At 36.9% G+C, this 15,787-nt stretch overlaps 1 protein-coding gene across 3 annotated transcripts in view; it reads left to right on the top strand.

Moving 5' to 3' along the window:
* The window catches only part of LOC111058118, a 158,591-nt gene that overhangs the window by 140,602 nt on the left and 2,202 nt on the right, over positions 1 to 15,787 (top strand). For all 3 annotated transcript variants that reach the window (XM_039427373.1, XM_039427370.1, XM_039427377.1), the window contains exons 12-15: positions 2,663 to 4,493; positions 8,612 to 8,759; positions 11,447 to 11,549; positions 14,860 to 14,943. In XM_039427373.1, coding sequence (XP_039283307.1) covers positions 2,663 to 4,493; positions 8,612 to 8,759; positions 11,447 to 11,549; positions 14,860 to 14,922 — 2,145 coding nt within the window. In that variant the 3' untranslated portion in view covers positions 14,923 to 14,943. The remainder of the gene's footprint in view (positions 1 to 2,662; positions 4,494 to 8,611; positions 8,760 to 11,446; positions 11,550 to 14,859; positions 14,944 to 15,787) is intronic.

Genomic DNA, 15,787 nt, shown 5'->3' with positions numbered 1-15,787 from the left:
AACTGCTAGTTAAAAACAATCTATTCTATTTGTCAATAAAAACTATTTTTCAACGATAAATTATTTATGATAAATTCCCATAGTTGGGATTAAATATTATTTTTAATTTTATTTCTACATTGTTGAAAACCGATCTGGCAATGTTGCGGAGCTAGAAAGGATGATGCTATCTGCTCTGATACACTTATGGGTGTTGTTCTCATTCACTGGATGATTAGCATAGAGAAAGGATAGCATAAGAAGATATTCCATAGTATAGGACGTTTATGTTCCAAATTTCAAGCCGATTTTTGTCAACTGAAGCCGACCACTGTCTTCTATTACCGTGTTGTTCGGGTGAGAGTGTAAAGGTGCGTACAGATATACGCGCTGCGAGCATGAGCAATTCACTTTTAATCAGTTGTTGCCAAGCTTTTTATATCTGTATCTTACCGATTCTGTAACTAGTAGTTCTGTGAACAGTAGACCTCACGCAGTGTTCACATCCACAAGTACCTGATTGAAACTATAGACCTTATGGAAATACAGCAATAGACTGGCTTCTCCACACATCTGTGTAATCATTGTCAGCTGATTTATGATGAATAATAGTCTGACTTTTACTCTAATATTGGCGTATGAAGGAGGCTCCTTTTCTCTTTTATATTATCCATGAAATACAAAATTTCCAAAAACCTTGTATATAAGTCGACGCGCAATTAAAAAAGGAACATACCTGTCAAATTTCATGAAAATCTATTACCGCGTTTCGCCGTAAATGCGCAACATATAAACATTTAAACATTCAAACATTAAGAGGAATGCCAAACCGTCGACTTGAAGGAGGCTCCTTTTTCCTTTTATATTCAATTTCAAATTCATTTATTTGCCATAAAATAATACAGATTGATAAAATAAATATTCTAACTTACAAAATGGCACTACCGGCAAATAAAACTTGTGCGCCGGCAGTGAGTTCGAACAACTAGGTACAGCAAACATGTCAATAGAAAGAAAAAGAGCTTATTCAAACCACTAGAATAAATAAAATTATGGAAACCAGGTCACATCTCAATACTTACAAACGATAAGACAAAATTAACAAAATCACAAGCAAGTGACAAACTCAAAAAGACCAATTTCAAGGAAGCCATATTATCCTTGAAATGCAAAATTTCCAAATATCTTGTATATACGTCGTCGCGCATTTAAAAAATGAACATACCTGTCAAATTTCATGAAAATCTATTATCGCGTTTCGCCGTAAATGCGCAACATAAAAACATATAAACATTTAAACGTTAAGAGAAATGCCAAACCGTCGACTTGAATCTTAGACCTCACTTCGCTCGGTCAAAAATACAGATATAGTCAGCTGATTAAAAGTGAATTGCTCATGTTCGCGGCGCGTAAATCTGTACTCACCTTAAGAACGGCACAGTATGAGTGACTACCAGCGTCACAAAAACAACTACTAGGACTATCGGCTTGAGTTAACAGTGAAATTTGGAACATAAACGCCCCATACCAAGGGTCTTGTCCTATCTTTTCTCTATGATGTTCGTAATAGAGAACGATCTCCTCAATCAGCTCAAACTTTCAAGCAAGGTCCTGGTGCAGCATACTATAGTGAGGTCCACGTTATAATGGCAGTGGAGAAAGATAGCAGAACAACCCTGCCGATCCTGTCTTGTCAATGCCTTCTATAGACGGCTATACTCGGCTTCGCATCGGGCATCAATCTTTCTCTTCAGGGAGAAAAAGTGGCATTTTTCACTCTAGATATACAATAGTTATTTGTATATCTAGAGTGAAAAGTACGATTTTTTCTCCCTGTGGGAAAAAGTTTGAAGGCCGAGGCGAAGCCGAGGGCAACAATTTTCCCGAGGGAGAAAACGTATTTTTTCGCTCGTGATGTACACAACATTTTTCCTCAATCTACATTTTTTTATAGAAACTGCAAATAATATCATTTTAATAACTTACGTATTGGTGACAATGTTTCCTAACAACATAACCTAAAATCTGAAACCTAAAAACCAGTCATTAGGAGTCGTCTGATTGGCACTGCCGATTGTGCTATCTATCGGCAAAAGTTGTAACAATTATATCAGATGGGCGTCTACCAAAAATGGCTGACTCCAGATCACGCGGTTCAGATTTGAATTGCAGATCAAAAATATTTGTTGGCTGGTATTTTGAATAGAATAAAATATTTTTAAAATTGTATCAATTTTTATCGTCTACTAATATTAAGAATATAATATCATACAAACATATATTTCATGAGTTGATCAAATTTCTGGTTGTGGTATTGAATTCAGTTGACTCAATGACAGACACCTCTATTATGCTTTCTCATCTGAGCTTAGACCTTCTAACCTATTACAATGTAAGTTTCAAAATAGAGATGCCCCCCATGTTATTTAAATGGAGTCACTTTTACTCCCTAGGGAGTTTTTCTGTTTTTTACTACTGAGAGCGAAAAAGTGACACTTTAGTATTAGGTTTCAGGGAGTAAAGTAAGTACTTTAGACAGTAGGTGGAGGAAAATAACTATTTATTATTATTATTATATTATTATTATTATTATTATTATATTACTACTACTAATACTACTACTACTATTATTTTGTCACTTTATACCTAATCAATCGAATTGAATTCTCTTTTTTTGTTGTAGGTGAAACTAGACGGCGAAGGTCGCATGCCGGTGGTGAATAAAAGCGGTGAGGTGGCTATCTATGCCACCGTCAACAAACTGAAGAAGACCTCGAAGAATGCCCCGTCCAACGACTCGACCGTCCGTCGACCCTCCGAAAATAGTGTCGACGAAACTGCCGGCTCCAACTACGTTAACGTTGAACTGGGCGGAAACGTTGATATCGGCAGCAATAATTCGCACAACTACGCCAATCTGGAGTTTGCCCAATCACTCGAGTACTACGAGAACGTGCGCGATTTGAAGCGTCCGTCTGCTGAAGATTGCGGCAAATTCTGTGCGAAATGTGGACACACTAATGTTAGTAAGGTCGGGGGTGGGGGAGGAGACAACAGTAAGGACGATTATCTCATGATGGAACCGATGGAGGGGAAGAAGGAGGGGAAAAATGGTGGTTCAAACTTCCCGGGCTACCTGCCAATGCTGCCAATATCGCAGCAGGGAGGTGGCAGTTGTGCCAACCTGACCGAAAAGGCTGCCAGTGTTCCGAGTCTGGTGTCGTCAGATGTGCGCATGCGCAGTAGAATGCGCAGTGAGTGCTGCGCAGTGGTGAGTGGTGTTCAGTCGGCCAGCTCTAGTCCGTATTTGAAGCGCATGCGCAGTGGCGAGGATTGTGCTGCAATGCGTAAACGGTCGAGTTCGGCCGATTCGACTCGATACATCGATAACAATTTGGAATCGATAACTGAGCGAACGGTGTCGTCGGGTAGTTCCACTCAGGTGAACAATTCGGTGGACTCGCTGTGTAGTCAGAGTGGGAAGACTGATGCGTCTGTGGGCTTGTCAACAAACTCTTTGTACTGTAAGAATGGGAACACTAATGCATCTGTAGGCTTGTCTTCGAATTCATTATGCTGTCAGAATGGGAATACTAATGCATCTGCGGGCTCATCGCTGTCAAATAGTGGTGTGATGTGCAATCAGATTGGGAAGACTGATGCGTCTGTGGGCTCACTGTGTAGTCGTAGTGGCAACACTCATATGTCTGTGGGCTCATCGCTGTCCAATTTTTTGTGCACTGATAGTATCGGTGGAAAGACTGTACGCATGACTTCAAGCTCATTATGTAGCTTGAACAGTTGTGGCAACAAGACTAACCCGTTTGTGAGCTCGTTGCTAGCTAACAATGGTGTGTTGTGTGGCGAAAATGCTACAAACAAAATGTACGAAAATGTGTCATCGAGTACATTGTGTAATGGATCTAGGGGAGAAAGAGATCAATTGTGTAATGGGTCAGGAGTGGAAAGAGACCAATTGTGTAATACAGAAAGAGACCTGGCTGCTACACCAGTCAACGACGAAGAGGATCTGTTGAGAGGAGGAAGCAGTGACTCTTTGCGCACTCTGGTGGGAGGCAACGCCCCGGTTCACATTCGCCGAGCGTCCTCGTCGAGCATCCCTTGCCACAAGTCATCCTCGGGCGGCCACAATCGCGACTCGTCCTCCTCAAACGACTCAGGCGTGTCTGTGGCCTCGCTTCAGCGTCGCGGCGCCGATTTCGCCGAGTTTGAACTGCCGCTAACAACTGCCCGGTCCTCGCGCCGACATCTAGCCGCGGTGTTGCCACGTTTTGGCCGCTCTTGCGGCGTTGCTACGTTGCCGCGTCGCTCGCGGTCCTCCGACGATCCACTGCAGGCGTTGCAGTTCCAATTCCAGCAGCGGCTGCAGGGTGGGGGCGGCTTGGGGGCCCTTGGTGGCGGGTTAGGGGTGGGGGTGGCTGCTCTGCCCGCCAAGTCGGCCTCTGCCGAAGCTGAGGTGCCGCTCTACTCTGTGAAACGCGATGCCTTGCGAGGTCAGTACCACTCATAATCTTTAATTGCAATTCTTCATTTATTTGAATAATTACTAAACAAAAATCCCAATTAAATACTGTAAATCACCCCGAAGACTTCTGCTACTGCAAATATTGACAACAGGGTAAACAGCTTGATAATAATAATAATAATTCAAAAAATCTTTATTGACATCAACCACAACAACAAAAAATATATAACTTGATAAATTTTCTACAGCAAAGGCCTTCAGGCCGTCTGCCAGGAGTTAACTACTATTAGACTCTACAAATAATTAATTAATGTAATTATTAAGTCAGGAGAAAGATTGCATTTTCAAGTGTTGAACTGCTCAATCAGCTGAGATCGGTACCTCCAGGCTATTCTAATGAATTTTATCAATTTTTCCCAGCTCTCCCAGTTCAATGCTCTCGCACTCCCCATATACTAAATCTGAATTCCGATAAAATAGAACACTTTCTCAAGAAATGGATGATATCTTCATTTTGTCCGCTGTTGCACATCGAAAACAGCTAGATGGAAATTCGATGAGCGTTACTATACAAAAAAGATTAGTCAGCCGTTCATTTGTTTCACAAGTGCTATAATCAGTCAGAGACTGTCTGTAGTGTAGTGTCGGCAAGAAATCGGTAAAGTAGAGTTTACGTTAGTCAAGTTGAAAATCAACTTTATTAACCTTTGAATAATATAACAATTAAATACAGAGTAGTGCAGAGGAAACACATGTTTTTCGAACCGCTAGTACTCGGCGACGGGAGTCAATCCACCCTACAAATGGGCAAATGAGATAAAACAGTTAAATGTATAAAAACATCTGAATAGAAGAGTATGATGCAAGAAAAGTAAGTAGGAAATTTAAGAGTAATTAGATTTCGAAATTTATAATTTTATACTTTTGAGGTTATGTCAAGTAAACCTGACCAAGTTTTCAAAATCGCCCATTTAATTCAAACGTTAAAAAACTTGAATCCAAGTAAACAATGGTCGCAGATAACCATTGTAATTTATTTTGTTGAGCAACCCTTACCTCTGTATTATAAAATTAGAATAAACTAGCCGTCAGGCTCGCTTCGTTCGCCATATCTGTCAACATTATTACACCCCAGCTGAGCTTAGTAGTAAATTTGAACATTTTCTGTTCATCAGTTCTCGATAAAGCTGAGAAAGCGCAGAAAACACTGGAAAACGCAGATTTTGGGCGTATCTTTGGCGTTATTTCAAATTCCTTCTAACACAACGTTATTACACCCTAGCTGAGCTTCTGTACTAAATTTGAACATTTTCTGTTCATTTGTTCTCGATAAAGCTGAGAAAACGCTGGAAAACGCAGATTTTGGACGTATCTTTGGAATTTTTTCCAAGTCCGTTCTTAGTGCGCCTCTAAAGGGCCAACAGAACATACCTACTACCAAATTTGAACGTTTTTGGTCTGGTAGATTTTTAGTTCTGCGAGCGAGTGAGTCAGTCAGTGAGTGAATGCCTTTTCGCTTTCATATATATATATATTATATATATATATATATATATATATATATATATATATTATATATATATATATATATATATAGAGATAGATAGATAGATAGATAGATAGATGTAAACTGGCAGTGTCAATGGAAAATCGCTGCTAGTATAATTCTGAAATCATGACTTTATGCGGTGCAGAGGAAACGCATGTTTTTCGAACCGCTAGTACTCGGTGACTGGAGGGGGTATTGCCCTGGAACGAATGTTGGCAGACGGCCCATACTATGCCATTTCAGTTGCTATGTGCGTTGTAATGTACAACATCGTGTGTTCGCTGTCGAGCAGTTTTCTAGAAACAATGAATCTGTAGTCACAGTGCAACGCTTCTCCTTCAATATTTTAGAGTTGGGCGTCGAGGTGCAGTGCCTGATCGAAATACTGTACTCCGATGGGTTGTAGCGTTTAGAAGTACTAGTTCTGTGTTGAAAAATAACCCGCCTGGTGTTCTCCGTTCATTTCGTACTCCTGAAAATGTAGACCGAGTCAGTGTCGCTTAGTCCTGAGGCCATGTCGTCGACTCGATCGTCTAGGACAGTGGTCGCCAAACAGTCGATCGCGAGCTACCGTTAGCTCGTGGGGTAGTTTTTTGTTAGCTCACAGAAATGCTCGTGCAAAAAAATGTCGTTCAGTTTGAATATAAACACTTTTCCAGTCTGAAGAAAATCAATGACGAGAAAAATCCTCCACAGCACCGCAGCAATAACCAAAAATACGTTACAATTCTTTCAGACTTGAGACAACAGTTTGATCAACGATTTCAAGATTTTAAAAGCATATCAAATATGGTACAATTCATCAACTCTCTTTTGTAGAGATCTATGCAGAAGATTTTGCAGCTTGTGTTGTACAACATTTTGGTGGAGATCAGGCTTCAAATGAAATGGAATTTGTGGATTTTCAAAATGATCTGTCTCTCAGATCACTTTCTAAAACTGGAAATATTTGGCCTCAAGTGCCCAAAGAAAAATATCCAAATATTATTCAAGTTGCATTGAGGTTGAAAGCTATGTTCAGCTCTACTTACTTGTGTGAAGCATCTTTTTCAAGTATGAAATTCATGAAAAATCTATATAGGAACAGACTGACTGATTGAAACTATTGATGTATATTTGGACAACTGCAACAGAATGGCGGCTGCAACGTACACTCCAAACATCAAGAAAATACTTGATGACCAAAAAGAGTACGTTCCACTGCTCTCATTGAAATGTACATTTCAACTTTTGCTATAAGTAGATTTCAACACTAGAAATGCATCTCTTTAGGCAATAAAAGATACTTTCTTCAGTCTAATATTCCTTGGTAGCTCACTAGAAGTTTTATAAACGCTATTCTAGCTCACAGGTTTGGCGACCATTTGTCTAGGACTAGTAACAACTGCTGTTCTGACTTGTTCTACATTTTCCGGAATACGAACTGAACGGGGAAGACCAGGTGGTTTCTTTTTCATCACAGAACCAGTACTTCTAAATGCTGCACCAATCGGAGTAAAGTACTTCGATCAGACACTGCACCTCGACGCCCAACTCTAAAATATTGACGGAAAAGCGTTGCACTGTGACTACAGATTCATTGTTTCTAGAAAACTGCTCGACAGCGAACACACGATGTTGTACGTTCCAACGCTTATAGCAACTGTATGGGCCGTCTGCCAACATTCGTTTCAGGGCAATACCCCCTCCCGTCGTCGAGTACTAGCAGTTCGAAAAACTTGCGTTTTTTCTGCACCACATACAGTCATGATTTCCGAATTATACTAGCAGCAATTTTCCATAGACACTGCCCGTTTACATTTATTCTAATTTTATAATCAGAGGTAAGGGTTGCTACAATAAAATTAATTACAATGATTATCTGCGACCATTGTTTACTTGAATTTAAGTTTTTTAACGTTTGAATTAAATAGGCGTTTTTGAAAAATTGATGCCAGGTTTACTTGAATACAAGTTTCATAACTTCAAAAGTATATAATTATAAATTGAAAAATCTAATTAATCTCAAAATTTCTTCTTACTTTTCTTGCATCATAATATTTATTTCTATTTAATTGTTTTCATACATTTAACTGTTTTATCTCATTTTCCCATTTGTAGGTTAGATTGTAACTTCAACATTCAAGTTGAATCCAAAAGTCAAACATGCTCAACATCCATTTGAATCAACAAAACTTGAAGAAGGGTTTACACTGGTGGAGTGGATTCAAGCTCCCTGTTCTCCTCAACTTGACTTCAACTAAACTTGACCAATGTAAACACCCCTTTAGAATGAAAACGGCCAATCTCTGATAAGATATTTAATTGAAATCAATTGTCTCAAAATGCTTAAATAAGTAATCTCCAATATCTTATTTTATTGAAATCTACTGCTCAAAATGCATAAATAAGACGTAATCTCCTTATTTCTTATCTAATTGTAATCAATTGTCTCAAAATGCATTAATGAGTAATCACTAGTATATATTATGTTATTTTATCAAAATCTATTGCCTCGAACTGTTTTAATAATCAAGTGGCTATGAAAATAATTTCAAGTCGTTTCAACTTGTTGGTTTACTTTGCAGTGTGACTTTACTTAGTGCTTTACTTTGCAGGCTGTGTAAGTCCGGCCGGGGACTTAGTTTTGGCGGCGGCTTATTTGGACTCGCGAAGCACAAGCAGCGGGACTTCGGACATGTCTGACTACTTTGAGACGTTGTCTCTCTCCTCCTACAGCTCGTCGGATACGCCAGACAGTTTAAGGTGAGACATAAAATAATTTGAAACGTCTGTCTATATAATGAAGGAAAGAATCGGCCTATAGGAAATTCAGGTATGGCGCATCAACACGTCTGAACTACTGGATTGATTAACTTTGCATATAGATTCTTAATTAACCGAGGATGGTTAATATAGTCCAGTCACTATTTACATTGGTGCTTGCAATTTATATTGTAGTTCTGATTTTCTAATATATTATTTGGATACATGAGAGAAGTAATAAAGTAATAAACCAAATTCTTCATGCAAAATTTCCTTGTGCTAGATACAGGGTGGCCCATAAACCTCGTATTTTCGGTTCATTTACCAGTTTTCAGCTATTTCCGCCAAATCCAGTGATACGACAGAAAAATTCGCTCCTGCCTTTTTTAGGATTAAACAATTTTGAATGAAATGAGATCATTCGAAACTCTCTATCTCCAATGAGTACTGAGTTATGATTTTTCGAAAATGAGTAAAATTTCAAGAAAAGAATCAATTTTGATTATATTTAGTATTTGATCAACAATATCTCCCGATTGTTACCATTTAGATGTAAGATACAAAATCCCTCTGGGCGTAATTTTGTGCTCTACAATCTGAGGCCAGGTAGAGCGCTCTATCTCGTATAGATTTCCTGGTACACCTGACAACAATGCTCCTTGTATTGTGAAAAACGCCTAATTTTTAGCTTTAACCATCATCACCATCTATATTGTCCTCACAGTGATATTTTGCACAATTATATAAGTTCATGAGTTTAAGTTATATGAGAATCAGCTGCATATTATATAGCTTAGAAAACTGCCTTTTAGATTTTCTCTAATCTAAAAACTGATCGGGGATTCTAACTGTTAACGAAGGTAGCGTGAACTTTACTCATTTCTTTCATTATAAATTTATAATACTAGGGACTCGGTCATTCAAGGATTTTTCTAGCTCAGGCTTAGAAAATATAATGGCAACCACTATCTTGAAAACTATTAATCTCATCACGACTGAAACTTTGCACTACACTACGTTCTTTATGTTTATTTCACTGACAATTCGAACTAATTTAATTTATTTCACTGACAATTCGAACCAATTTAAATAACTTCACAAAATCGGACGAATCAAACATTTTCAAAATTTATACAATAAGGGCGTTTTGCACAGTATCAGTTTAAACTAAATTGCATCTTAAACTGGATTAAATCCATATCAAGTCTCGTTCATTATAATGTGGTTCATTTCTAGTTTAAGCCACCAGCTGATTGAATTCAGTTTAAGCTTTGACTGTGCAAACGGCCCTTATACTAGCTGGCCTGACGAACTTCGTACCACAAATTAGTTTAATGCATCTCATGACAAACTTTAGCTGGATGCACACCTGAGGAGGTGCAATGCGACATTTTATTTATATAGATACTTTTCTAAACCATTAAACTAAACTTTCCAACTGCAAAATAAATAATTTACTAAAAATCAATTAATTCTGAACACCAAAGACAGCATAATTATTTGAAACAAAGAAATGTCTTTAGAGCATGTTGTAAGTCTTTAACCTGAAGCCGCACTGCTGGATGGTTACACACAGAACAGTCATTTTGTTTTTAATCGGGGCGTTTAGAATAAATAAAATACATGGGCGGTTATGGAGCAGCACACACTCTTGTCTACTATATACCGATGGCAGTTGTAAAACGCAATGATTATAACAACTGATTTTTATTTCTGTGTGTAGCCAGCTCACAAATCCTCTCTCATAAGGATTACATGTAAACTTTGAAGGACCGTAGGAAAGAGTCCTGAAGTCGGATTATAAATTTGATAGGCCATAAACCTGGTCCTGAACATAACGAACACAACTAAACAAAAATCATCAAATTCGGTGCACACATAAAAAGTTATTGAAAGTCAAAATTTGAGGCTCGATTTTTATTTATATAGATTTCACCACATGTAACACGTTAATTTTGAGCCCTCGTGACCCTAGGCTATCTCTGGATTTTTAATGTGATTCTGTTCGCGGACTGATCTTTTCCACGCAGATTATGTTCCCGTTCCACCAACGAGACGACGGTCCACGTGTAGACGGAGAAAGTCTTTCCGTGGGAAAGAAAAATGCAAGATTGAAATATTCCCAAATACTAGTGTATTTTCCATCGCTAACGGAAATACAGTTCCGTGAGAATACCTCAACCCTGCATAAAATTAAAAAAATGACTGTCTTCCCGGACGCAAGTTAGCAAAATCTTGACGTGAGAAAATAATTTTCAACAGGAAAATAAATTCCTCACGATAAAAAATTCTCACTGAATATTTTGTATACTACTAATGTAAGACTACATATTCCTTCTTTCATTTTTTCTATCTTTTGTTTGATCATTTTCTATTGTGATTAAACATAACATACGAAGAAGGGCCTAACACAGGATTATCTTTGGGGCTTCACTTAGACTATAATGATGAACTTGTATTGTGCATGCGTGGATTTTTGCTACATCAGTTATGTTATTTTATTTCAATTTGTTTGTACAATGTTTTTTTTTGTCAAATAAACTACGATTATTATTAATTTAACTAAATGAGCACAAGAGTCTGATTGAAAAATCCCAATTCTACACTTTTTTAATGAACTTAATAAATAAATCACAAACTTGTAATATATTTCCTTTCAAAATCATCAGCATTACATTGTTTTTCAGGCTGAGTCGTCCAGCAGCTACCACGTTGCGACCGCGGTCGGGCAAGGAGTACCAGAAGATCGACCGCTGCAGTGTTATGGAGCCCACCAATACTGCTTTCAAAGTAACTATACAAGTAGACATAAGTGTATGTTTTTGCAGTAAATGGATTTAAAAACTACAAAAAGGGATGAAACTTAGGGAATATAGTAGCCTATGTTGAAATTTGTGAAGATCTTCGAACTGAATTTTTGGAGTTATTTCAAATTGAGGGTTGGTTTCTAAGGGTTCAGTGGGATGGAAAGTGCAGTTGCACAAAAGCCTGTTGAACTTTAATCACGGTTAAAATTCAACAGGCGTTTGTGCAACCAAACCTTATTATGTTTGATCTAGGAGTATGAATAATTGAGAAGCCACAGTTCACAACGTAGAGCTGCGTTCACACCAAAGTTATCAACAAAATGTTTATTTCTCCGTACTTATAGATTCTATTAGATTAGATAGACATGATGAACTGAACATAACTTATCATAAACATGATGAACATATGTGTTTGTCAAGTTCCGTCCAATCTAATAGAATCTATAAGGACGGAAAATAAACATTTTGTTAATAGCTTTGGTGTAAACGCAGCTTGAGAAAATACTTTCTCCGGTTGCAAAAATCGAGTAAACTTCAACCGTGATTAGATATGACAGTTAATACCATGGTAACCAATCAGAGAAGCGGAAGACGTACAGTATTTAATCAGTACTTGATCACTGTTTAATTAAATAACATTTTTGTGCAACTGAGCCAAATTGTGTTTTTATTAAGGGTCGCTTTATCCAAAGTTGGTTTATTTATTCACTTACATACACATACAATATAAATAAATACAAATGAACACAAGCGAAACAAACATTGAAACATTGTTTCGGTTGAAACATGTTGAAACTGTTTGAACATTGAAACCGTTTGATGTTATTTATGGTTGATGTTCAATGTTTAACCGTTTAAGTTTGCATTAATTTTATTATAATGTGTTTCTATTGTGTCAGCTGATAGTTTAAACTAGAATTAGTTCAACTTTATGAATTTTAATAAATTATAATATATGAATAATAATATGGAGTGACCTGGCTGACTGAGGTCTGGTGTCCTAGTGTCTGAACAATCATTGTCTCCTGATTAATTTGTTGTTTCCTATGTAATATTATCAATAAATAAATAAATTTCAGGGCCTCTGACATAACCTAACGACTGAATGAAAATTCATTATGAAATTATTGAAAAATTAAATGAAATATAATTGATTATTTTAAACGAGAATGAACAGTTGATATTACGTCAATAAACCTGTATCAGCTAACGTCTATAGAAGGCATTGACAAGACAGAGGTTCGGCAACGTTGTTCTGCTATCTTTCTCCACTGCCATTATAACGTGGACCTCACTTTAAGTATATTCTTAATCATGTGTTGAATGGGAGGGAATAAAATACTAATTAATTCGAATATTAAATTATTCTAAGGCTGGCCACTAACGGTAGAAACATGCATGATACACATGACGTCATATATACAGAGTGACACACAATAACAGGAACTTTAAAAAACTTCATAAAACATTAGTGGGAAGGGCAAAAATGATTTTATTCAAACTAATCTAAAGTTCAAACTTGTCTTTTGTGAATATTATCATAGAGAAACAATAGCGTAAGTAGATCCCATGGTATATGGCGTTTATGTCGCAACTTTTACTGTTATCTCAAAGTCCATTACTATAGATTATTGTAGATTTTTACTGTTTTGTTGGGGTGAGAGTGTATGAACAGCACAATATGAGAGACTACCAGCGTCACACACCTTTTTGGGAAATAAATACGTGGACTATCGGCTTGCGATAACAGTAAAAGTTGCGACATAAACGCCCTATACCATGGGATATCTACTCAAGCTATTGCTTCTCTATGATATTATTAATAACATCTATCAGTTTTTGACAGTTACTTCTTTAAGATGGCATCCTCTTGAACGAATACACTCTTGAAATCTGTGTTGACGATTCCTCATTGATCGCTGCAACATCTCATCTGGGATATTGCGGATTTCATTTTAAATTCTGTTCTAATTTTTAATTAATTCAAAATTATTGATGAAATTGTGAGCGAAATCCACTCTGCACGGCATTCAATGGCAACTGTGCGAGTGAGTATTCTTTAGTAACCGTGTATTCTCACGACTAGGTTGCGTTTCCTGGTCCCATGATCTGTCCACCTGCGATTTTCTGTTTGTGGAGCTATCTTAAATCAAACGTTTCCACAACTTGACCAATAACTGTGGTTAAATCATAACAGACAACTCAAAATTAAATTAACAATATCCCAGCTGAAATGTTGTAACAATCGTTCAGGAATATAAACACAGATTTCAAGAGTGTATTCGTGCAGGAGGAAGCCATCTTGAAGAAGTAATTGTCAAAAAGTGATAGATGCTATTGATAATTCTCAAATGGCAAGTCTTGAACTTTACATTAGTTTTAATAAAATCATTTTTATATATATATTTGCTATATTTTGGTAAGATTATTCTTCTATCATTGTAATTTTTCGGTGGTTTATTTATTGTTATTGGTTGTTTATTTCATGTCCGAAGCCTGTATCTGATGACAAAACATGCATGATGAACATGTGTGTGTCATGCATGTTTTACCGTTAGTGGCCAACCTAAACTGATGACAGAGAGACAATTTGACCAAATGACGCTGGATTCTCACATAAATGAGTACCAAAGTCCGTGTCCAGTCCAGTAAAAATGTTCTTCCTATGATTTGTGAAAGGACATCCCATGTGTATGTGAAAGATATGATGCCATTTTTTAAACGATGTGCTATGTTGACGATTATGAGTGAAGTAACAAATTTTTTTCATAGTCTTTCAATCTCAGCTGTTTTCCATGCATGAAATCAAGCCGGTAAACAGATGTTTGCAGAACAAATATACATATGATTCTCATTACAGCATACTCTAATGTAATGAAACCATATGTTTTCTTTACTGTCGAGTATGTTTCCTAGCTCCGAAATAGGAACAGCAAAACTGCTACAAAAAAAAACCAAAGCGCTCCAGGTGAAAGTTTTGTCAACTTCCGCAAAATTCCTGATTCGGAATTTGTAAACTAGGTTATGTTTATAGAATGCATGTAGTAACTTCAGCACAAACAGGTAATGTTTTCTATTTCTCAATTATTCTTCTTTAGATTATCATGACAAAAAATAATGTACGTTACTTGGACGAGAATGTCTTTTGCAGTGCTCGAATGAAATTCTAGTCTCGGCTAACACCTCGACTACAAACATCATTCTCGCCTGCAAAAATCCCCTTCCCGTCCATGTGACGTAAGATATTATAATAGAATTGCATAGGGAATAACTACTTCCGTTTTTGTTTTTAGAAGCCAGCTTTTGGTGCAATAACCGAGAAAACAGAAATCCCTCCTCCTGACTGCTCAAAATAACCGAACCTCAATTAAACTCAGGTCAGTACTCTCTCAATAAATAATCTGCATAATCACATGCATAAATTTATTAACCACAATATTGTAATTTACATAAGTAATGCAATCAATTTTACTATATAATCCGGCACTAATAATCGAATTCATAGAATGTGTGAAACAGTGTCTGTGATCGTATTACTTCCCCGCCAGCTTCAAGCTGGTTTCAATGCCAAATAGGGGATCGGCTGTCGGGGATCTATAGTGAGGTCCACGTTATAATAGCAGTGTACGATTGACAATACTGTTGCTGTCCTTTTCTATCATACAACAAAACAGATAGCGCTATCTCTCTCTAGCTTTGCAATGTTGTCAGTTTGCCAGAATATTTTATTTTTACTTTTGATAGTGACTGTACTAGAGTAACTCTGCCGCCATTTTTTTCTCCATTCTATCAAAATACTTTGGTACACAAGTCGTATAATTAATTTAAAATGTATTTTTTGAAACAATGAAATAATTTTTAGACATTACCGTATGAGAAACACAAATTAAAATACCTGAAATGACATTTTAAAAGTTGATAACTAACCATCATAGTTTTCATCCTTGCTTCAGTTAGCCTACACGTTTAGGTTAGACCTACTCGTACCAGGTATAAATAATATTGAAAGGTTATTTCAGAGTTATTTTCATTGAAATTACTTATTTTAAAAAGGATTTCTATTTTTCTATCATTTTTAAAAGAAATTGGAATAGAATACCTACCAATTAATTTAATTTCTGTTGTTTTGAAATTCAGATTGGTGTATCACAGCTTTTTAAATTAACCGCCACTACAGGTTTGTGTAAAAATAAAAATCTGATCTTAGTTATGGAAGCAAAT

This window comes from Nilaparvata lugens, chromosome 1, assembly GCF_014356525.2.
Source record: "Nilaparvata lugens isolate BPH chromosome 1, ASM1435652v1, whole genome shotgun sequence".
Taxonomy (NCBI): Eukaryota; Metazoa; Arthropoda; class Insecta; order Hemiptera; family Delphacidae; genus Nilaparvata; species Nilaparvata lugens.
Note: the sequence above shows the minus strand (reverse complement) of the source record. Positions and strands in the feature narration are given on the sequence as shown.